General features: G+C 35.0%; 1 protein-coding gene across 2 annotated transcripts in view; it reads right to left on the bottom strand.

Annotated features, from left to right (window-relative positions):
• UBR1 (ubiquitin protein ligase E3 component n-recognin 1) overlaps positions 1-25,254 on the bottom strand; it is a 60,180-nt gene that overhangs the window by 9,847 nt on the left and 25,079 nt on the right. For both annotated transcript variants that reach the window (XM_084207031.1, XM_084207030.1), the window contains exons 17-39: positions 25,005-25,115; positions 23,955-24,020; positions 23,743-23,844; positions 23,079-23,142; positions 22,543-22,667; positions 21,571-21,623; positions 20,477-20,579; positions 19,902-19,950; positions 18,213-18,367; positions 17,210-17,309; positions 15,449-15,558; positions 14,711-14,800; positions 12,972-13,159; positions 12,650-12,855; positions 10,268-10,361; positions 7,812-7,964; positions 7,278-7,375; positions 6,608-6,701; positions 5,061-5,209; positions 2,675-2,730; positions 2,272-2,368; positions 993-1,060; positions 7-157 (exon numbers count right to left, since the gene is read on the bottom strand). In XM_084207031.1, the coding sequence (XP_084063157.1) occupies positions 7-157; positions 993-1,060; positions 2,272-2,368; positions 2,675-2,730; positions 5,061-5,209; positions 6,608-6,701; positions 7,278-7,375; positions 7,812-7,964; positions 10,268-10,361; positions 12,650-12,855; positions 12,972-13,159; positions 14,711-14,800; positions 15,449-15,558; positions 17,210-17,309; positions 18,213-18,367; positions 19,902-19,950; positions 20,477-20,579; positions 21,571-21,623; positions 22,543-22,667; positions 23,079-23,142; positions 23,743-23,844; positions 23,955-24,020; positions 25,005-25,115 (2,482 nt within the window). The remainder of the gene's footprint in view (positions 1-6; positions 158-992; positions 1,061-2,271; positions 2,369-2,674; positions 2,731-5,060; positions 5,210-6,607; positions 6,702-7,277; positions 7,376-7,811; positions 7,965-10,267; positions 10,362-12,649; positions 12,856-12,971; positions 13,160-14,710; positions 14,801-15,448; positions 15,559-17,209; positions 17,310-18,212; positions 18,368-19,901; positions 19,951-20,476; positions 20,580-21,570; positions 21,624-22,542; positions 22,668-23,078; positions 23,143-23,742; positions 23,845-23,954; positions 24,021-25,004; positions 25,116-25,254) is intronic.

Genomic DNA, 25,254 nt, shown 5'->3' with positions numbered 1-25,254 from the left:
ATCTACCTGTTGCTGAAGAGATGACAATTTGCATTATGTGTGCCAGTGTCGTCAGATGGAAGAGGTAGAGGTGGTTATAGGCTGAACTAATTGATGAAGGTTGCAAGTCTACAGCATCTTCCCAGTATAAAGATGGAAAGGATAATACAGCTCCCACCTACAGTGAAAAGGAATAGGCAAATATTAAAGTGCCAAAAAATTGGTAATAGATAGAAGGATAGCAATTATACTCTCACTATACATTTGTATTTTATTTCTGTATTCTTAGTACGTTAATCTATCTTGCTACTTTTAAATCAAAGTGTGGCAAAAACTCACTGAAAAGTATTAACCATTTGAGCACTAGGGCACATAGAAAACTCAGAGTTGAATGGTAATTGTCAGTTTTGAGATATACTGTGCCCAAGCTAAAGCTAAAAAGCTTAATTTCTGTTTTTTGACACAAGACAAAGCACATTGAAAAAAGTGGGAAATGAGATCAAGCATTAGATAGAAGGACAGCCAGGGCAAGACAGATTTGGTGAGTTTGATTTGTTGGCTGTTTTCTGCTTGCTTTGGATTTTTTGAATGGCAGAAAAATCTATAATACAGATTTGTATTCAGAAGAGAAAGAGGAAGCTAAGAAAAATACAGAAGGTAAGGAGAGTCAATGTGGAGGAATCAGAGTATGAGATACTTATTGAGATGAAGGGAAGGTGAGGGAAAGAAACTGAGTGCATTTTTTAAGTTTATTTTATATTGCTTAATAACAATGGAAGTGGTAAAAAAGATTGAGATTGCAAGAAGGAAATTTAATAAGAACAAGACAGCAAAAATTTGAAAGTTAGCAGAACTAAAAGTAAACACAGCAGTCATATGCAATCACTTGATTGTTCCTCATGTATAATCATTTGACTCATGTAAGTGAACAGATACTATTTACAGAGTACAGTACACAAAAATTTATATTCAAAAGAAAGTATTAATATGAAGAATAAAATGAACCTGCTTACCAAAATGTGGAACATATCTACTTCTAAGAGTGATGGGGTGTTCTCCCCTTTAAAGTTTGGTAGGAGAACTACAAAATAAAAGTAACAGTTAAACATTTAGCATGTATTTTCCTCTTCTGGATTGAACTGTAGTATCAGAATCTGATTTTAGAGCCTCAATAATTTCTGTGATTTCATCAAACAAAGGTCCAGATCTCTAAAGTAAGGATCTATTTAATTAACAGATTACCACTGATTTGATTGTGCATGTTTAGCTATTTCCACATGCCCAAATAGCTGACAATTTTAATTAATGTATCTTCAAAATTCTGAGACATAAGTCTTTATTTCTCTAGCTCTAATAAATCACACAAAGTGTTAAGGGTGAAGGTCCTTAGGCACCTCAATACTAGATGCCTCACAACCTTGCCCAATACAAAAGCCTAAGAACCACACCTAAGAATCTTATCTAACAGAAAGCAAATCAGAGAGTGGGATTCACAAAGGTCACCATACTAGCCCAATCAATAAGAAACATGGGGGAAGCTACATGCCTCAAACTAGCTCTCCCTGGGAATGAAATATCTTAAGGTAGGCTTTAAGCAGCCTTTTGAAAGTACTGAAAGTTACAGAATTATAGAGTGGTTTGCATTGAAAAGGAGCTTAAAGATGATCCAGTTCCATCTCCCCTGCCAAAGGCAGGAATGTGACTCACTAAGTCAGGTTGCTCAGAGCTCCCTCCAATCTGACCTTTAACACTTCCAGGGATGGGGTAACCACTTCTTTGAGCAGCCTGTTTCAGTGCCCCACCACCCCCTCAGTACAGAATTTCTGTCTAATAATTCATCTAAACCTACCTTTTCTCAGTTTAAAACCACTCCTCTTATGTCCTGCCCCTATCTATCTCTCTAAAAGGTCCCTTTCCCTCCTTTTTATAAGCCCTCATAGATACTGGAAGCTGCAATGAAGCCTCCCCAGAGCCTTCTCTTCTCCATGCTAACATGAGGTCTCACAATTAAGAAATACCTACTTTGTGGCTTTATTCACCTGTTTAGAAGAGAATTTGAGTAATTCTGAACATTGCCAGAAACAGTTGGTACCCCTCTGTTCCAGACTTGAATATCTGCAGGTCTGGGTAATCTGGGGTGAGTTCCATCTACACCCCATGATTTCAGGCAACTGAGGTGAGCACTGCTGTCAAGTACTCCAACCCTTGCTTCCATGCTGTGCTAACCTGGGTACCACTTAGGAATAGAAACTTCCACAACACAAAAGGCAGTAAATAAAAGGACCACAGTACCTCCTAGAAGACGAATCAGATGTTTTTGAATCAGTAGCTGTGGGGATGTTGTTCTCTGAGCAGCTGCAAACTGCACTAATGCTTTAAGGCCACTGTGCTAGAGTGCAAGAGAAAAGGGTTGAATGGGAAAAAAGACTAAATATAAGAGTGATATAGAACTGTAAAACACAGCTACTTCTACACAAACATAAAAGACATTTATAAATTAATTTAATATGAACATCCATATATAAGCAGACATATTCTTTCAAAGTGCTCTTTATGCTATGAATCCAAACATTGAGAGATATCCCTAAACAGAGCATGATCTTGATGTTAGCAGTTTCAACAGGTTTATAGATGCATGCATATCATAAATAAACTTTTTTGTTTAAAATACATTGCATATCTTACTCATCCATACCTGTCTATTTTGTAGGGATCCAAATAAAGGCTTGCCCTCTGTTTCCAAGAGGTTTTCTTAAAATTAAACACAGAATAAATTAAGTTGTTTTTTTCTACACAACCTAATATTGTTACTATATATACTCCTTTTTAAAGCTCAACCTCATTGTTATAACAGAATTCTCTTGGAAAAAAGAGATCTGTCTTAAATGACACTGATCATTTCCAAGATAAATTATTCCAATAAGCTATTTTAAAATTTTCAGTGTTCGGACTTTGCAAACTAAGGATTTAAAGGAATGTTGCTTCACATTAATGATGATAAAACATTCATTCTATGGATTCAGATTTATTTTCAGTTACCCTTATGCAATGCTCAAACCACCAAGTGACATCTACAGAGATGCTACGCAGCCATCTTACCCTCATATTTATCATAAAATGTTAAGGGGCTGAAATGGACCCTTAAAGATCATCTAATTCCCACTGCCCTGCCATGGGCAGGGACACCCTCACTAGAACATGCTGCTTAAGGCCTCAGCCAACCTGGCCTTGAACATTGCCAAGGTTGGGGCAGCCACAACTTGCCTTGGTAACCTGGCAAAATTTGCACTACTGCATTTGACTGCAGTTTAACAGAAATACTTTGAAAACAAAACTCCCAAGTTGGAATACAGCTCATCTTTGCTCCCTGAGTGCTTTGTTTCTGAAGGAATAATCAGGAAAAAATAAGCCAATAAAAAAAAAAAAGAAATCAAATTAACTCAACTGAGTAGAAAAGGTATCCGTTCAAATGGTTTTGTACTTCAGTCACTTTCCAGAGATGAAACAGTATACTTTAAATTTTTAAAATTTTATTTAATTGGGAGATATTGGTTTGGAGGCTCTTTGTTGTGGGGTTTTGGTTTCGGCAGGTTTTGAGTTTGTTTCTTTTTTCAGGAGTCCGGCTTTTGGCAATGACACCAATTCACATCCCTTGGGTCAATGATGCTTTGAAGCTCCTCTAGAGGTTCCTCTGAAGTTGTCTAGGCAGCCTGGCTATATGCCCAATAAATAGTTTCAACAATGCACTATAACTAGACTCTAGACCAGCATACTGAAGCTATGCAGGCAGTTTTGCTTTACAATTGCACAGAAGTCTGTTCCACTTGCAAACAAAAATGATTCCAAGGAAGTGGTGTGGCCAAGTCAAACTGTCACAGTGGTCCCACTGGCTTTATACTCTTCTCCTCAAGAGTACCTGAATTTTCTTTGACTAACACAGGCCATCAATATCAGACCTGTGATAGCAGTTATTGCATTTATGTACTTGCTGGCTAATTCCTCCTTGACAGCCACCACTATCCTTTTTCATATATCAAACAAAACCAACCTGCACAACACTAATACAGTAATGTTAATAAAGTGGGTGGCCTCCAGTATTTTCTCAACCTATCTGAAAATATAGATCCATCACTAAAGATGCAATCAGTTCTGTGACTATTTCTTCCTTATCAGAATATTCCAAATCCACCTAAAAACCTTCTGAACTCCTGATACTCCACTAGAGATTCAAGGTAGACTAAACTTGTACTTCAACATCTTCATCAAGAAATAAGTACTTGGTATAGTTGTCAAATCACATGTATGGATGTGTACAATTACGTTCTCAATCCTTTCATCATGCATTTTAGACCTAGAATTTGCCTTTTTCCCTGCCTGGAAGCATCTACAGATTTATCCACAGCTTCATGTTCATTCCACAAACTTAACTGTGAATGTAGTAAGAAATTAAATGAGATATATAGGTACATTATCCCAAACAATGAAATCATTTTTTCTGGTAATTTTTTTGCCTTCAGAGATTCATAGCAGAGAATGTTTGGTAGTTTTTTTGGTGTTGTTTTTTGTTTTGTTTGTTTCTTTTTCTACCAGGTACCTACTTAGCAGTTTCAGAATACAAGAGACTTTCTTCTACAAATCCCATGAATTTTTTTTAAGAATACAGACAAAACCACATAATGAGACAGAGTACTATTTCACAGCTATTAGATATTTAGCATAGGAGATGCCTGCAGGTCAATGATCTTTGGCAACTTGAAAATATTAATTGAACATGCTTAATGTTACAGTTAGTAATGTGGAACATGATCACTAACTGCTGTCCCAAATTAAACTCAATGTTGGCATTCCATACCATATTTCATGAGCTACTATCTAAGAAAAACATTCTACTATTTATATTGGTTTATAGATAATAATTCTGTTATTATATATGCAATTACATGTCATTTGCAATACTATTACATATGGCTTGTACTTATGTAGAACTATTATTTGTACAATCACATTGTATAAAATTAAACAATCAAGCAATTGTAACATTTGCAATTAATGAGAAGGAATAAACTGAAATTATGCTTTACCTATACACTGGATGGTAAAAGCACAAGTGCTCCAGGTCATCATAGGAATCCGGGAATCAGCTTCATTTGGGGCAACTTTGAGCCCAACTCTGTAAATGGTGGTGGCAAAGAGAATAAGCATCTCTTTGATACTGTTTGAGTACTTGGCTCTGCAAAACCAAGATGAGAAAATATCAGTCTCAATTACTAATAATGTTAATTACTTAATGGTTAATCAATCACTATCAGAGCCTAAGTCCAAACCGGGACAGTTATTTATGAAAGAAATATTGAGAACAAAGACCCTTTGTCTGGACAGAAAAAAAATCCCTAATTTTCAGTAGTAAACCAAGGACTTTGACAAAAAGGCTTTACAGATTGAGAGACTAAGAGCTGCCAGGCTGGAAGATATTTCTGTGTATGATATTATAATTCACATTAGAAAAATGCAAACGTTTTAAAGTAAAATACAATGAAAATAAACATTGTAAGAAACAGTAATCTTAAAGTCCTAAAGTGAAAATAGTAAGGTGCTAAAAATAGAAGACATGTCAAGGGTGTTTTTAAACACATTTTTTAGCACTTAAGCTCTTTCCAAATTACATCAGATTAGTTTATGTAGTTTTATGTAAACAAGTGTTTAGCAGTTTTAATGGCTTGTGGGTTTTTCCCCAAATCATACATAGAGCTTTGTAACAGAAATATATGACATTCATATTAATTCTCCATATCTTTATGGACAAAACAATTGTATCACAAAATCTGGGGTTCAGCCAGGTTCACACGCAAACAACACTGCTTAACTTTAAACTACAGAATCTTTCCCATCAAGATCAGTTACCAAGAAAAAATTTCATTCAACTTTCTGACAACAGAAGATTTTTTTACTTTTCTACAAATAAAAGATACACATGGGTATTTTGCATAACTTTGATGTCAGTCTGAAGCAGCAGACTACTTACAGCATGACCTAAAAAAAGATAAGAGACAGCTGAGCTCACTTGAAAACCATGGACCCATTCATTCTGTTTTAGTGGGCAAATGCTTTTTCCCACTGGAATTGAACATGCTTAGTGTTACAATTAGTAATGTGGAACATGGTCACTAATTGCTGTCTCAAACTCAATGTTGGCATTGAGTTTAATTTACACTAGAATAGAAACAGAACCAGACAAGAGCCGCATCACTCTAAGCGATCCACATTCCATTATCGTGTCCAAAACCACCTGAAATCTATGCCCAAAACAGACACATAGGAGAAAAATTATGGCAGACAAACAATAAATAACATGCCTAGAGGCACAGTGAATAACCCAAATCACTGGAATTGTAGATTAGAAGATTCCAGGCTTCTAGCTTTGTACCAAGACCATAAGTACCAGACTGGATTTGACCAAAAGGTCCACCTAGCTCCTCACAAATTCAATATTCAGTGAATGCTTATGGAAAAGAATAAGTAAGCCTCTAGTCATACCAAACAAATTGTGTCTTTCCTTCAATACACATTCTGAAGCATACCTGGGATATTGAAGGGAAAATTAATATAGCACACTGCTAGTAACACTTACGAGGACTGAACTCCAAAACTAAGGATGGAATGGAATTCCAAAGCTGAGTTCTCCGTTCCCATGTCGGAAAAGCGTGGATAACTTTGTTTCTCTCCTAACAGAAAAAAAAAATACATCCACATTAAAAAACAAAGAAGTTGTTACAGTTTTTAAAGTAGTTGAAAAAAAGGGAGTAGTCTTTTTATTTGAAACTGATTTGAAAATAATTGCAAACACCTCACCAGCCAGACTATATTCCATGATTACTCCTTTAAGTAACATTTGCCTCTATTCCCCAAAACAGTAGACTCTCTGTGCCTCCTGTTTTCTAAATACTCATACCTACTTTCATTTTGTTCTTTATGATTTAATTGTTCTCTTTTTTACTACGTCACAGTCCATAGAAAAGTTTATTAACCATGAGCATTAGTCTGTTGGCATCCTCTCCATGTACGCCTAATTTTTTTTCTACAGGAAAGATGGAAATAATTTAACAAAAGCCAGAAAATTGCTGAAGGCACTGAAATCAAGAGATCAACTCAGAAAGGGCAATAACTTTTATCGCCAGCTTTATTTGATACTGTCTTGACTGACAGCCAAACATTCTTTATTTGAAGTTTTCTGCTGGTAGTAGTTAAAACATGCACTGACATCTATCCCACAGAATAGCTTAAAAATTAGGATAACAAACCTTTAGCATTTTTCACATTGTATCCTGATATCCTGACTGTGACAATCTCCAGCCACCTAGCTAGGGACAGGATTTGAGCAATTGCCTCTGCATCCTCACTGAAAAGAAAAATAGAAAGCAGGTTTTACTTTAACACTCAAAGTACCACCTTAACTTAAAAAGCAGAGGACACAAATAGATCCAAATGCATTAACTCAGTATTTGCTCAGTTTTACTGGCTTCAGAAATTTTGAGCAACCAGTACAAAATGGAGTGTAAGGCTAAATACCAGGTCTAGGTACTTTCTCTTTTGATTTCAGCTCCAAAGAATAGGTAACCCAAAAATTTTTTATAAAAAATAAAATATTTACTGCCAAAAGAAGTATATTTGGCTAAACAATCAATAAGGAGATATGCAGTATTTTATACAGATGAGATTTTTTTTTAAGTTTTCTTTCCAAAAATTTGAAAAGCTGACCAGCCCCAAAGTAATAATTCCTTTCTTTTTTTTTTTTTTTTTTTTTTATTAGAGGTTAACCAATCTGGTATTTTCACCTGTTTATTTTTTGAGCCTGCAGTGGAACGACAGGAATCACCGTATTGCAAAGAGATTTGCAAAGGGGACAAAGATATTCGCCATTCTCCAAGTCAAATATCTGCTCAACATGCAGACGTTGTCGGAAGTTCAGCTGCATTGCTTCAAAGTACCTACAACATTAAAAAGGAAATGAGAAAGCGGAATGGCCCAAATGCAACACGAACACAAAGGTTCAAAGCGTAATTATACAGCAAACACTTATCCAAGCCAACAAAGGAGTCTTTTCCTTTGATTTGTAACTCTGCTACATGCTTGGATGGGAAAATAATAAAACCTTTGAGCACACAGATGAATTGATGCAAAAATGCATGGTGTATCACTAATGGGAAAATGGCAAGTTTTCCTCGCTTATATTGTCCCTATAAATTTCACTAAGATTTTGCAGACAAACAGTCCTTACATTTTTCTACTCTTCCCTCTTATCTTCAACATAATGAAACACTGTATCTAACAACTCTCATATGCAACTCACTACAGTAAATTTGAAACATGTATTGAACATCTGGTTATTTAATTTTAGGAAAGACTACTGGTAACATTTCATGAATGATTAATCAGCTATTCGTTGCAATTACTAAGTATCATGACCAGACAGTGGAACTGCAGCCTTCTTTTAAAAGGAAGAGAGAATAATATATATTAGAATATCACATTTCAACTATTTTAAACAGAAAAGGAAATAAGAAGCAACTTATTTGTTGATCTTTTTAGATGTTTCATTATAATTTTTGTCCCCTCAGTGGATGCAAGTAAGCCTTCAAATGTCATTGTCTCACTAATGGGATTTATGGGAAAAAAAGATCAAATATTTAAATCTTCTCTGGATACAAATTCAGTCCTAATGTTCAGACAGAGTAAGTAGGATCTTAGAGAGAAATAAGAAATTATCTAACTTCCACACCAAGGTAATAACTAGATTTTTTTTTTCTTTAAACCATATATCTTAAATAAAATAAAATTGCATTGATGTGAGAAGAGAAGGGGTATGTGCAGGGGGCACCTGCAGAAGTTCTAATGAATACAGAATATTTAGGGAAGTATTCTGTTATAAATGAAAACCCATACATTAATTTTCCCCACATTCACACAACTATGTTTTTGCAAGCAACTCCTCCTCCTCATACATGGTAACTACAAGGATACTCCACTCATTTCGACTTATTCTGTTTTAGAGGATTTCCAGCACGTGTAGGCTGCACATAGAAAGGTATGGCAGGCATAGTTTGGAGGAATATTAGTAAGCTAGAATGTCTGTTATGTACTAAATAAAAGACCATACTCAAACCTTCTGTGCCACACCATATGTGAAGAGCCTGTTGTTCATTTTAATCCCATTTACCCATACAGCAAGTCATCTTTTCTTAAAAAGAGCAAAGGAACTGAGCTCCAGTGTTGCACAACTTAGACCTATCCAGATGTAGATGGATCTGCCAAGAGCAGATGTATTATACTCAAGGAACATACTTGGGTTCAATTTTAAGTGTGTGCACCTATTCTGTACTGCTGTTTTATTGTAAAAAACAGCATTATACACACATACAAAATGTAAAAAGTGAATGATAAACACCAGAAGGTCAGTAAGTTTTTTTAAAGTAAAATGGCACAAGTACAAACAACAAACCTCAAGAGAGTGTTTATAAGGTATGTCATATGTATAAAGTGACAATTACAAGATTAGCTGGTGATTGCATGACCCACCCCTTATCTGTTGATAATACTTCAGTGGGATTATTTCTATTATTATCTCACACTGCTTATATAGTTTAGACTTGCCAGACCAATGTGGAGCAAAATGTAGGATGATTGTATCCTACAAGCTAGGAATCCTGGTCTTTTAATGTCCAGGTTGCATTCAAATCCAAAACACTTGGTCTGAATTGTTGGTCCCCCAAACAACAGAAATCCAATAAAGTCTATAACAATTGCATCAATTCTTCACCTTTACTTTTCATTAAGAGTTTCTTCACTGATATGGGAGGAGTCACAAGATTTAACCACTCATATTCTATTCTAGATGCCAGAATCTCTTCTAAACACTCAGTGGAATAGATCAGTTTCACCCTTTAAGTATTGACCTAGAGACAGACTTTCAGAGTATTGTTGCTAAAAGTAAACCTACTCAATATGGTTTCTTATTCTTGGCCAATTTTACTCCATTGTTTATATTTGCATAAATTAATAAGTCCTTAGAAATTCTTCTATGGGTCATAGAAAGACCTAAAACTTTTGATGATTATTATCTTCATCAAACCAAAACACCTTGTTTCATATTTCATTTTTAGACAAATACAATTAGTTTTGATACCTTAATTAAGTATCCCCTTACTGTACTTTGTTTTCAGTGTACTCTTAAAGTGATTTTGAAAATAGATTAATTAAAAACCATTAAAAGGCAGCAAAGACCCATCCTTACTTCTGCCAGCAGGCTGCATGCATTACATGACCACAGCTCCCTGTATGGGTCCCACAAGGTAAGTCAGGGTGCATGAAGAGAGGATCTTGTGTATCTAGAAACACACAGCAGAAAAATTATTGAATGAACAGTAACATAACTTCCCATCAATACAAACAGAAATGAGCAACAATACACACAGAACATGAACCTTCAGATCTTATTTTCCTAGAGTTTGCACAGTCACATTAAAGCTTCACTTGGCTAACTTTTCCAGACCAATCATGAAGCAGAGCAATGACAAGAAATACCCATTTAAACTACTGAAGGTTCTCCATATAAAGAAAAAGATGCCATTCAATTCAAGATAACATTCAAATTGGTTAGAAAGAAAAAAGGGTGCTTCTGTACTGGAACAGATCTGTGGCTGGATTCACTGTCACTGAAGCTTTTAATGTCTTTCTTACTCTATTTTTAAATGAAAATGAAACTACTAAGGACAAGTTGAATGAATAATTACTCCAACTAATCCCATGTATTTTCAAAACACTGACACAAAAAGCACAGCCGAATAAAAAAAAAATCAAGTCTTTTACTAATAATACACAATTCTAAACAACAAACATTTTGAGAATATACTGATGTCTGTATTGTATATGCACCCAAAGTGGGATCCCACTTTCACTTTAAAGATATCTAGATAATACTGAACAACAGCAGTCCTCCTGCCTCATCTGGGGGACTGCTCATGATTTTTAACAAATACACTTGTATCTAACAAAATGAAAGAAAAAAAAAGAACCTAAATTACTGAAAATAGTACTGTTTGACAGCAGCTGAAGTGGCCCTAAGTTAAATGGAGACTGAAATAAGAAACTAAACCATGGCATAACACTGAATTGCCACTATCTGCACTTCTGCTGGAGGAACAAGCATTTTTACATTTATTTAGATCTTGAAAGAAAAAACTTCTTACAGGACTCCTTGTAACTGGTGATCAGCAGAGGACCATATAAACAATGCCCAAAACAGCTTCAGAAAAAGGAACTCCATTCCCTTCTTTTTTCAATTATTTCAATAGCCCAACATGCCACTACAGAAAATACACAAGTGTATCTGACCACAAGAGCATAGGACTTCATCTGTACTTCAGAGTACCACAGAAAAAGGAAAGGCAATTAGTATATGACTTAGATAAAAATTCTATACAACTGGCTCAAAAATGCCAATACCAGTAGTTTGCTGATAAAGAAAAATGGATAAAGCAGGATTCTGTAGGAGTTTGTCCTAGGCCTAGGAAAATTCAGTACTTTTTAATGGCCCAGAGGAGAAAACACAAAATATCCTATTAGTGAAACAACTTGGAAAAGGTTCCTAAGCATGATAAAAAATAGGGTAATACCATAGAGAAAGATGAAAAAAAAATTAGGATCTTGCCTCTGGTAACAATCAAGAGTTTACTTCTGAACTAAAGCAGGAATAATGAACTGCACAAACGTAACTTAAAGCTATTTTCTACATAGTAGTGTCAATAAAAAAATAGGACATAACATCCATTTTGCTCTATAAGCTGACCAGAAACCACAAAAAGCCACCCTCACATCTGAAAATAAGAAGGAATTTAAACTACAAGTTGTGACAGCATCTTTCTTGAAATCTTATTAACTTCTTTTTTCAAAAAGAGAACAAAAATGTCAGTGAGTGCTTAGGTTCTCTCATATCCTTGTATTTATTTTCTTCTTTCCCTTAAGTAACAGACCAAAATTTCCATCATGTTTAGTCAGCTACTACTTACAAAAGAAATTCTGCTGGGCTTTGTGTTCTCTGCTATCAATATGCTATTATAGAAATGTAACTCTTGTGATTGCCTAACTTTCTTGTATTCAATTTTTTGTTCACTCATCAGATGATATCATACGATCCTTGCTTAGATTTTTATCATTCTTTATATTGTTGTTTTTATTATTTCCTGGACATACAAGGGGAAAAAATACCCAAATGAAAATAAACACCCTAACCCTTTTCAGGTTGGCATGTTGGCCCCTGATAGCGTTCAGTTATTTCCTCCATACTGGGAAAATTTACACCTGTACTTGAATAAACAGGAACTGTGAAGAGTCTTAGCTTTTCTCCAAACTAACTACTCCCACTAAATCTACATGTTTTATTAAATCTTGTGAGATCAAAGCATTTTCTGATTTCCTTCACCAACAAACTTAAATCTTCATATACTTCTCATTTAAGTTTTACTTGAATTGTAAAGCAACTTAGAAGTTTGCACCCATTTTTCTTAAGTGCAGTAAGCCATTTAGCAACCTGACCAAACAAGAGTTTAGCTGGTTGAAGGACTTTGAGCTCCAGGTACAGAACTGATTGTAGTATAAGAGAAGAAAAATCTCATACCTCCTGAGAGTCCAAGAATTCTGCTCCTATTCTGAGTTAAGGCAGTTGACTTCTGCACACAGGCAGATAATACCATGGCAGCACTTTCCAACTTTACTTCCTGCTCTTCCTGACAAAGAATACAGGTCAAAACTTCCTTCTCAATGACAGATGGACCTCGTTTGGGACCCAAAGCAATTCTGGAGTAATCAATTGCTGAAGAGGTGCTGCAAGACCAGAAGTGACACAGATATAAAATAACCAGCTGGATTTCCTAAATGAACTGACTTCTTCCTGACATCTAACAAGGTCATAGACTACAAGTATGTATGTTTTCTCTTACCTTTCTTCTTCCATAATAGCATCATCTTTCCCCTGGACCTCCAGTGTGTTTTCATACAGGAGCTTGTGGGTTTCAATGAAATTCCTCTGCAAGGCAGACATCTGGGCCATTATCTTCTGACGGTGCAACCTCGCTGCTTCCGCCTTTCTCTTCCGTTCAGCTTTCTCTTTATCCTGAGTGCTCTGTGTCTTACAGTAAAAGAATAAAGAAATCATAGGCAACTAAGAACATCAAAAATAAGAAGACTCTTTCCCCATTATAGGCATTCTAACCACATCAAATTCCTTAACTGACAACACTTTAATGAGGAAAAAAAGTTAACTGCTACCTGAAATAAAAAAAAATAGAACCCAAATCTTTACATGTTGACAGTTCATTAAGTAAGACTGGACTTTTGTGATCTGCAAAAGGTCACTACTACAATCCCCAGCCCAAAGATAAGAACAAAAATCCCTGAGTCATTTCAATTAGGTACTTGTCTGTTTTTAAGAAATTTTAGTGAGATGTACATCAAAGTTTTCTCCAGAGTTTTGTTATTCTCCCCATAAGTGAAACCCTACTAAATATTCAGTATCTCCCTTACAAAAATTGAAGAAAATTTTATATTGAACTGCCTATCTATGACACAACAAATGTCTCAGTATTTTATGCATCTGTGTATTGTATTTTCATTATTCTTTATGGTACATTGGAAAGCTATTGTTCTTCCAACATTTACTCTTGTATCATATTTTCAAAAACCATAAACAAAGTATTTCTATGCTTTAGAAATGCAGAATTCTAAAAACACAAGTAGACTTTATTAAAACATACAGAACCTAACTCTTTCCATCCAATTACTTAAGAGACAAATTCAACATTATACACAAGGTTTCCATTCACAGTACCATCACTTCTCCAGGAAATGAAACAACTTGCTCCACAAGTAGAACTACAAGAGATTAATTTCTTACGGACCTCTGTATTTTGTTTGATACCTTACCAAATCTCCTATGACACCTGCCTCAAAAAAGAAACACAGCATATGCTGTGTGGTAAGTTTAGAACTAGGCATGCAATGACCAGCCAAGAGATTGCTTGGCAGCAAACAAAACGTCCAAGAGCAAACTGGTCTGTCTTCACCTACTGCCTAAGGGCAATTAGATTCTTCTTTTCTGTTTGAATGCCAGTTGAAAACACAGCCACTCACTAGGACTGAAGTCATCTTCAAAATCTCCATTTCATTGGGTCATTTGACCACTAGATTCAGAAGTTATTTTGAGGGAAGGGCAAAGAGACTGACAGTCAGAGTAATTACTTAAGGCTCATGCCTCTATACAATCAGGGCAAAGGACATTAACCTCTTGACAGATAACATAAATGACAAGACATCATCTAAAGTGGATTTGTATTTCTAATTATTGTGCAGTGACAGTATAAAGAAAAGGTGGTCAATTCACAAAGACAAGAAATAGAAAGATGAGCACAAATGACTTCCTTCAGCACCGTCAATTGTTTCACTTAACTCAGAAGTACAGCCAAAACTCACAATAGCTGCTAATAATTCCATGAAACACATTTAGCACAAACTTCACTTACTAAAAATATTATTCTTGGAAATTAAATCCCAGCTGTAGACAACATATCAGAAATCAGTTTTGAAAAAATCATCATTTTAGGCAACAATAAATTTAGACAAATTACTGCTATTCAAAGCATTAAATACAAGGCTTCTACTGAAGCTTTATTGTTATCATTACCTCATCAACTTTTGTAGCTTCTGAGCCTGATGTAGCTCCTACTGTTGCCAAACTAGACTTTTCTCTCAATCTCTTCACCATGTCAAACATCTAAAAACAGAGACTTAGATGTTAAAAATAAAATGCAGCTCTTATAACAATGTAAATTAACACAATTCCAATGTTACAATATATAAGCACTGCAACAGGCTGCCCAGAGAATTTGTGGATGCTGGAAGTGTTCAAGTCCAGGTTGGATAAGGCTGTAGGCAATCAGCTCTATTGGAAGGTGTCCCTACCCATGGCAGGAGGTTTGAGCTATCTCACTTTTAAGGTCCCTTCCAACTCAATCCACTCTATGATATACAGGATGAAAATTCTTGGTATCTTGTTTCACATTATTTTCAGATTTTCAAATGGATTAAACCACTCAAAACTCCTAAATAACAGAAACACCCAAGACTCTATGTGCACTCCCAGAACACCACCTTATTCATTATTTGCTGTTATTGTGCAACAGATATATGAGGAATATGTGTAAAAATGTCATTACTGGAATGAGTTACCCAAGCAAAAATTGATCCAATACTTTCATAGTACAAGTAGCAAGTACCATGCTGCAACAGATTAAACTTCTGAAGAAATCACTGCAGCTGTAAATGGATTATATGTAGGAATTGTATGTAGGAATCATAACATCTTTCATATTAGCTTTTTAGACAACTGAAATCAGATTGTACTTATCTCTCCTTTGTGTACCTGCAGTATCCAATTGACTGTGTCCTTCTGTGCTTCTAACTGGGGAACTCTCTTCAATTTCTCCAGAAGCATTAAGACATTCACAGCATTCATGGCTGAGCTTCCCATTCCTTTACAAAGTGAAAAATAGAAAAGGGCCTTCAGGGAAAAAAAAAAGCCTAACATTTTTATGTACTTACAGCCATGGACATGCCTTAAAATATTGCTAATTATATAATACACATACATGAACACAAAGTGTGTAGTTCCATTTCTGGTATAGTTTCATCTGTTTATTCCAGTTATATACAGTATAATTTGTCCCCTTGTAGATCAATTATTTCTGCTTGAGAAAATCTTTGTTTAATGTCTGCTTAAAAAAGAATCACCTTTCACTTCAGGGGGAAGCAGTAAAGCTCTTTAGAGCTTACCTGTGCTTGCTAACAGCTTAGCGTGTACATGTTTACTTCTAATCACAAAAGCTATCATAATTACAGCAATTATCTCCTTCCTCACAACTTGGTGAGAGTATTCTAGGCTCTTCTCTAACACAAGAATGCTTTAAAATAGAGACCATTCTCTTCAATAATATTTCTTTTGCAGCACTTACCATATAAAATTAGTTTTACATTTTTAGTAACTGTCTTTTAATTAATCGTGTCTCGATAAGAGCTTTGTTAAAAAATACTGATTATTTTTGCATCCCTTTCATGTAAATGGGGTTTTGTTTTTTCTGGTTTTGCAAAACTAAAGCTAGCAAAGCATTCTCTAGCATCTCAGGTATAATTATTACTTTTATTGTATTCCTATAGTTGACATGAAGCTTCTTAAATGGAAACACTTTCAGGGTGACGATACTTTTTCCCAACAGTAAGAAAAAAATTAAAAAATAAAGTGCATTGGGAGTGTTTTCTAAACACAACATTTTTAAAAAACTAAATAAAGGGACTTCAGTAGTTTTATGTATTTATTCTTGTAGAAGGTATTTGAAAGATACATGGATATGACGTTTAGGAACGTGGTTTAGTGGTACACTTGGCAGTGCTGACTTAAAATTTGACCTTAATGATCTTAGAGGTTGTTTCCAATACGAACAATTCTATGATTCTTGATTTTACTTCACAATTCTTATCTCTGTTGCATCTCACAAGTGACAGTTATGTTTAGCTTGATAATGGAATTTTTAAATTTATTTTTACACAGTGAAGCAGAAACTCCAGAGGAGACGGAAGATTATTTAGAAAATACAGATTGCAACTCCCACACAAGTAGTCATGAACGTAGTATTAAGAAATGTGCAATAGAGATTTGAAAAAGAAAAGGGTACCTGCCACAGCCACTAAGTTCTGTTTCTATTTTCATTACCATAGGAAAAGACTAACTTGCAGGTAAAGCAGTAATTGTACAGCTCAAGAGAGCCAAAGATGGACACAATTCACTTAAATCCACTGCCATTTTTCAAAGAGTTCTTAGTTTCCATTTCAATGCTGTTCTTGTGAAGGAAAAACCATTTTCAGTTATGTAACACTAGAACTAGTTTTCATTTCTTTCCCAGGAAGAGAAGCACATTTTTCAACCCACCTGGCAAATGGGAACAGAAGAAGCTAGTCCAAACCTGGTTTTTTAATTATTAAAAAAAAAGTTAAATTACCAGGCTTTAATTATAGCATAAAATAAAACCTTTCTGACTAAATCACTGAATAATTTGTTTTAGTTTATTTAAGTCCTTACAAGATTAAGTTAGTCTAATTTACTCTGTGGTTTAAAGAAAATGAAACATACGTGTTGCTTTGTGATAAAAATCAAATGTTACTTCTTCTTCAGGAGACTTCTGTAACTGCTGCTTCTCTTCTAGTAACCCTAAAGAAAGGAGATGAAGCACCTGAAAAAAGAGAAAAAAAGTAAGTCTCATTCAATGTTTAAGATACTGAAAACTGGCATAAAAAATTAGGATGTTTAATACAGTTCTGTATTATATATCGATTATATAATGATAAAAGACATGAAAATGCAGAGATCATACATGGAAGGTGAAATTAAAAAAACGCAATGTAAATTTACTGCATATTAGTTGCACTAAAATTCATCAGCTTGCACATGCTTTTATATTAGTAATATGTGAAATCTGGTCCTTCTGCTGATACAAAATCTGTATTTGGCTAATTCCATAATCCAAAGATTAGCAGGATTGGCAAGGCAATTAAACAATCTATACACTCTAACAAAACTGATTAATTCAGACTGTCTATAATTTCAGGTCCTAATTCTATAAATATTAAAAAAACAACCCCACCAAAACAAACAAACAACAAAACGCCTCCAAAGAACATTTCAACAATGTTTTAAAAGACTCAAGCCACTGCAGTAAAATTAAATGTTTAAATACTTACAAATATTCTATTATTTCATGACTGAGGCCCCAAAGACATTTATGTATTTGGAGACACTGCAGCTCAAAAAATGAAGGAATTCCAATTATCAAACAGTTACTTGCTAAGTTTCAGTAAAAATATGAGGCAGGGAGAATTACATATTGAAACAGCTTCAGTAATGAGGCAACACAGGGACGAAAGTAAAATAGAAAACTTTAATACTGTTATGTATCATGTTTCTATTTTACAGCAGAGATAGATAATTAATAATAAAAATATCTACTTTGCCAGTAAGATTTATAAAAACAGGTTTGGGGACAAAACCATTCCAAGTTAATCTTTATATATTTTGGTCTTCCCATAAGCAGTCAGCACAGGAACAACCATCAGAAGACAACCAAGGCTAACCATACCATTTGGATCATTGCCTCAGTCCACAAGTGAGTTTCCAGTTCCACTGCCCTCTGCAGAAGGGTGCGCAGGATGTGCATCATAACATCGCAGTTCAGAATCCTCACCACGTTGCTGAATGCAGGACTGAAGTCTGGAGGAGGAGGTGGTGGCAATGCTAGAAAAAAGAGATGAGTAAACATATCAATGAACTGACATCCACCCAGAAGTAGAGAGCACAAACATATTAATTCCAGTAAAAGAAAAACTGGACCTTTAAATGAGTAAAACCATGCTCAAACACAATTGCGTGCCTAAGTCAATGTTCATCTTTGGCAAAACTAAGTACTTTTATTAAGTTCTTATATAAATAACACCTGCAAGCTAAGTTAATCAATCACAAGTATTAATTACATCTGTAAATGTAAATTTTTAACACTCTGAACTGCCTTATTTATGTCTCACTATTAAAACATACAGTTTGTGCTTTGCATCAGATAAAAGGTTTTCAAGTAGTTAAACAAAACTGAGAGGTGGAGCTTCCAGACTGTAGAGTCCCACACTACAATGTCACATATGTGGAGCTCTAAATTTTTTTCTGCTACTGGCATTCCAGTAATTTCTGGTTATGTACATTTGCTGAGCTAATATTGGAACTCTGATGTGGAATCTTGGCATCTACTAATAGCACCTCATTTAATGCCACAGCCTTTCCCTACCAGGAACCACAGACTCCAGTCTTTAGGCACCTGGATGCCTATTTCCAGACTTTCTTTTCAGAGGACCCCTGTGAATGCAGTGTTTCTGAAACCATCATTCTTTAGACAATTTAGGCTGAATGAAGTTACTGACAAAGACAACACAGCCACATAAAAGAATACACAGGAAGTACCTGCAACAATAAACAGAGCCTCAGGAGAACACAAATCAGTGTCAACAGATATCTTGGTATTTTGGAACCATACTGTCCAATTACATGAGTCTCTGACAATTACATCTAAATAACCATATTTTTTTTAATTTCCACAAAATAATTCCCCGCTAACATTTTAAGCTGCCAGAGCAAAACGGGAAGGGGCAAAGTTGAGTTTATTAAATTGTTCATTGTACTTATTTGTTCAGCTTATCAAGTCTTCCTCAAATCAACTCAATTAATGCTTGTGATTTGAATGGGTAAAAGTAAACTCAAAAGGGAAATAACATCTGTGCTACGACAGAAACATGAGGGTTCACTGTTTTACGTATTCATAGCTTATAAAAAATTCTTTCTAAACCTTAAGTCTCATTCTCATATTAAAGAATTGTTATGAGCATTATTTCCTCTGGCAACCTTCTCTACATGCCACTATTATGTCTCAATATTGTGCTAAAGAAACTGCTCACAAAAAACACTAACTTCTGCCTTCTAGTTACTCCACCATAAAACCTCTGAGTTCATGGGTCAATAGGTCAATAGGTACTGTGCCATGTTTATTTCACTAAATGGAAATTAAACTAAAAATTCCAGAATTCCTGTCCGTGATAAAGAAAAAAAAACAAAAGAATTGCCAGGTGCTAATTAATGACAACTACTGCAAATCACAACAAATTTAATATGAACTCACCTATCCACTGTGAAGTCACAAGACATCTTCCACAGCTCAGTACATATACACAACTACATATACTACCAAATCAGCACATTTACTGAATCATCACTTTTAGAATTTTACCTTCATCCCTGTTTTCTTGTTTTCTTCTTTTCTTTTGTGTATGTTCAGCCTACAGAAAAAGGAGTGTTGTTGTATCAGCACCTCTATAGAAGTACACAATAATAAGATTAATGAAATTATGAGAAATCCTATGCTAGAAATATGGTGAGATACATAGTAAATGCCTGGTTGTGAACTAGAATTTGGTCTGAAACACGTTAAACAATATTACATTTTGCACTTAAATTTGTAGTAAAGATAAATAATTGGACATATTTGTTTCCTCAGTAAGAGTTACAAAATCAAAATTTGGGGGTTCCCAGTCCAAAGGTAATTCTTACCGCATTTTGATCTCAGCATAGAGAGGTAAAAGAGTAGATATACAAGGTGCCAAAAAGGAAACACTAATGCAAACCACACCGTGTAAATTTGTGTTGAAAATTTTAACTTTGTGGAACATTTCATTTCAAAGGTAGCTGCAGATACACTTTACTGAACCAATTTCTTTAGATTGCATTAATTCAGCAAAATTCTTTAAACATTGGTAAGTATGTACTATTTTTTTAACCTTTCAGAGTGAATCTTACACTGCTTACCTTGCTGTGCTGGGTCTTAGTGTAGTGATAAAAGAACATATTGAATTCCTTCAAACATTCATCTTTCAGTTCATAAACTCCATGACCAGAGACACCCGGTTTCCTTACAGAGAAATATTTCATGATATACAGATTAATAATATACATTCAGCACATCTTTGAAGGCAAACACAACTTGCTTCCTAAAGAAGCAGGAATTGTAATGGCAACTCAGTAACTTATTAAAAGCAGAGAGTGAGCACAGTTATGACTCTTAAAGTTTCAATACAGGATTTACAGGAGTAAACAATTCAGCAGCAAAATACTTCTAGTAGCTACCATCTAAAGCACACTGCATAGCCTCTGAAAATGCTTTTTAACTGTATGGCTTAGAATTTCAGACACTGAATGTTACTGCATAAAATTAAATTCTTTCTTTACAAAAGTATAAAACAAGTAATACTCGCTGCTTTCCAGCCAGTGAGATTTTTTGAACTGTTAATATAATTCCTAAAGTAAGATTCCGAGGTACACCTACAGCTGCTCCTAACTGAACATGAACAAGCAAGCAACATGAAATTTAAAGTAAGGTATACTAAAAAAAAGACATTTTTCTCACAAAAATAGCAGATGTTTGAACTGGTTTTTTTCAACTACAATCTATTGTTCTATATTTGCATACACACACACACACATATATATATATATATATATAAAATTAATTTCCAGAAAAAAGGGTAAGTTCCAGAAAATTAGCAACTAAGTAACATAACAGCTACCAGAAAGTGATTGTCAAAGGTGTGATGACTTCTTAACTTTCCATCTTAGAAAAAAAATGAACTTTCAAAGATTCCCCCGCTAGGATTTGAGATTACTGAACTTCCGAGACTCCTCAAACTGAAGTTGAGGAAAGAGGGTGGCAAAGGGAATGAAACAGCAGCAGTGTAGGATATTGCACACACTGTTCTTTCCTAAGCATATTTGCAAATATATTTATTTCAAGATAGCAAAATATTAGCTGAACAGAGACTGTTGTTCATATTGTTTAACCCAAACATATCTAAGAAATTTTATTTCACATTCAAGCTATTTATAAAACAAAATAAAGAACTTACTTGAATGTAGCCACTTTATCAATTACATTCTCCAAGCCAGTTTCATTGTTCTCCTGGTAAAAAATTTAGTTTGGGATAAACATATAATGATTCAAATATCTTCAGTATTATGCTATGTGTAACAAAAATAGACAAATTTAGATAATTCCTTAATTCACAAACTATTATCTTTTGCCCGCTGTTAATCAGAAAGCAGATATTCATAACTGGCAAATTCCAAGGAAGTATCAAAGATACATAATACTTTCACTTAATAATGTAGAACTTCATTAATAACAGAGCTGATCTCTAGAAACAGGTCAATGTTTACCCAACCTTAACGAAGGGAAAAAAAGAGGTTTAGATATTTTAAACATTGAGTATGGGCACTATGATAACATTTAAAGTTATTTCATTTGCAACAAAAATTTAGGGTTTTTTGCACTGATTGCTGGCCCTGAACACTTGCACAAACTCTAAAATCTAGTCCACATCCCTCGCCTTTGCTTCAATCTTGAACAGCTGTAATGGAATGGCAAGGAAATATTTGTTTTCAAGTGGACATGTACAACACTTGACTTCAAATGGATCTACACAGGTTTAAGTCATCAAAATTACAGGGTTAAATTTATCAGTGGTACACAGGCCAGAATGGAATCCAGCTCCCTCATCTTACAGGGTCAAACCAGAAAATTTCACAATGTTTCTTTTTGAACCTAGGAGAACTACAGCTGAATATTCTAAAAAAATTCACCTCTTAATCAAAAAGCAGAATTGCCATTCAAGTCTTTTCAGATCAGCCCATACCTGAATCTATGACATTTACCTTTACATCAGTAAGGTGTGTAAGCTCCTTTGTCATGCCATTTTGCAATTCTCAAACCAACATTTAAGCTTTGTTTTAGAAAAGCTTCCATATAAAGATATGAAAGCTAAAGAAAACAGACACAGAATAAGTAAAAAAAGGAAAAAAGTAAATAAATCAGGACTCACATTTTCAGGCAAGGACTTGGTAATTGCACTGTGAGCCATTGGTTCAATACATAACAGGTGGATGATTTCTCTCATTATTACATCTTCTTTTGTCACATTACTGATTCCAGGCACATATCTTTCCCCTGTAAGAATAAACCAAAAGGAGAAGAATGGCAGATATGACAGGTATAAAGTGAAATCAAATTTTGCACCATGATAATGATATTGCTGGGATGTTTCACTGTATAAGCTTGCATTTCTCAGAGGCCTGTCCCAAGTGTCTGAGTAAAAATGATTCTTAGCCTAGATTCCTAAGAAAATGGGTCAAGATGGACTCTCTTCATAATCTGCTTTAATGCCAGTTATGAAGTTATCTAACAGCTTTTTTCACTGTCCAACTCCTATTGTTTCCTGCTCACAAATACTTGTGTTACTGAATCATCTATTTAAAAGAGGTGCTCTTCAGTATCCTCTCTATATTTAGGACAATCATCAAGCCTGCTCTGTCAAAGCAATAATCCATTACTACAACAACAGACAGAAATGAAACTTACCCACAACATAGATGAGAATCTGTAGCATTTCTTCTATTAAAACATTATATTGCTTAATCAAATCCTGCAAAAATGAGAGAAATCAGGTTAAAAAACAAAAAAGCGCAGAAAAATCCATCCATCAAATGACACTAAGCTCAGCCTTCATATCTATTACATTGCTGAAACACTGCACTCTAGGAAGAAATTTCCATTCTAACAGGCTGGAAAAAATGCCTGCTCTGGTAGAGGAGCCATTATACAGCAACTAAAGTGCAAGATTCACGTGCAAGAAAAGAAACAGCTAAAAAAAGTACCCCAAATGAAAGGTTATATCAAAGTTCAAGCCACAAGAATTAGCATAACAATGCAAGAAACTCCCAACCAATATAAAAGCATGTAACACGGCTTAAGAGACATAGAAATGCTAGAGGAAAGTCATTTACATGGATTTTGGTGGATGCCCTATAAAATACAGGTCTAAAAGGGGCAAAACTTGCTTGCTAATTTTGAGGAAGCCTCTACAAATTCCAAATACAAAGTATTTACCTTACCACAAGCTTTACTTTGTTTACTGACTTCTAATGTGGCCTTAAAAATGCAGTTATCAACAGTAGCTAGTTTTCCTTAATGATGTTTCATATACTCAAAGCTGACAAATTAAAGACAAAAATTTGCTACTTACCTGATCTTTGGTGGGTTTGATCTTTTTGAAAGCATCAGCAAGCTCATATCTTTGCAGTATCAGCAGGAGAAACTGGTTTGGATCCATAAGAGATGCACCTATCTATCAAAAAAGCCAAATTAATATGAACATCCCTTGCTATTTCAAAATCATGCAAATTAAAGTGGATTTTTAAAAAAATGACAACTACACAGTGATTCAGAACATTATACCTGGAGCATGATGATGTCTTTGTCATACATCTCTTCTCTGCATTTAACATCTTGATAATAGAATACCTAAGAAACAGGAAAACAAAATAGAGATATAAAGCAATGCACTACCAAATGTGCATCAGTCAATCTCCAAGGCTTTTCAAAATGTACCGCACCTTTATCAAGTAAAGTACACGTTTCTTTCAAAATAAATATGTACTTTAATGGAAGTGAAAAATGTTTTTCCACCTATCCAGAAAAAGTCTATGGCATACTTCACACCCCTTTCCAAGAGGACATAATTCAGTAGCAGCCATTGGAGTTAAGTCAAAACATCCTCCTCCTCCTACCCCAGTTATCAGAAAGTCAATTCTGCAGGGGTTTACTAAGATTTACTTTGATTTCATCAAAGGGTCCTGTGCAAGGTTAGCAGAGAATTTCTGCCATCAAAGGAAACCAACCCTCCCCCAAAAAAAGAAACCAAACCAAAACAAAAAAGCACCAAAAAAACAAACAGAAAAAAACCAAAAAAACCCAAACAACAAAACCAAAACCACTCCAAAGTGAACCCAAAGGAGGCAAATGCAAGGGTAGACTCTTCCCTTTACCTTTACTCTTGTAATAGAACTCACAAGCATGAGAAAATGTTTATATGTTTAGCTATAGGGTTCTCAAAAGTTTAGTGTGAGACTAAAATAAACTTCTGTATATAATAATTCCATACACAATGAGGAAGTTCTAACTTTTTATGTTATAAGCAAGAGTACTAACAAGTACTTTCGCAGTGATTATGAGATCTAAAAGTAGCTTACAAGTAGGTATCAGCAGCATTATACCATTTCACAGAGCAGGAAAAAAGAGTCATAACAGAGATGAAAATACTCATCTAAGACAGGGAGGTAAGCCACTGCTGAAGATAGAAATAAAACCATGTAACCTAAATTTCCACCTAGAAACTTTCTATTTACTCCCATGACCTTTCTGCACTGGATGAACCCCTGGCAGCATTACTGAGCAACCTTTGCAAACACTAATAGGATCAGCTCAGCACTGAACACTGCAGAGTACCTGGCTTATCAGGGACAGCCCATTCCTCCTCCACATCTCTGCAGCAACCTGTGCAACCAGGACAAGACACCGCAAAGGATACTCTACTAGCAGCTCCACTTGAAATTCTTCCTAGAATTTAAAATTGGAAAAACAAACAAACAAAAAAAACACCTCAGAATAAATCTGCCAGTGATTTATTTTAAAAGTGTAAGTAAGTCCTAATGAAAAAGATATATTGACAGCTTGCATGTGTGCCATGAAGGTTAGA

This window comes from Fringilla coelebs, assembly GCF_963513975.1.
Source record: "Fringilla coelebs genome assembly, chromosome: 6".
Classification (NCBI taxonomy): Eukaryota; Metazoa; Chordata; class Aves; order Passeriformes; family Fringillidae; genus Fringilla; species Fringilla coelebs.
Note: the sequence above shows the minus strand (reverse complement) of the source record. Positions and strands in the feature narration are given on the sequence as shown.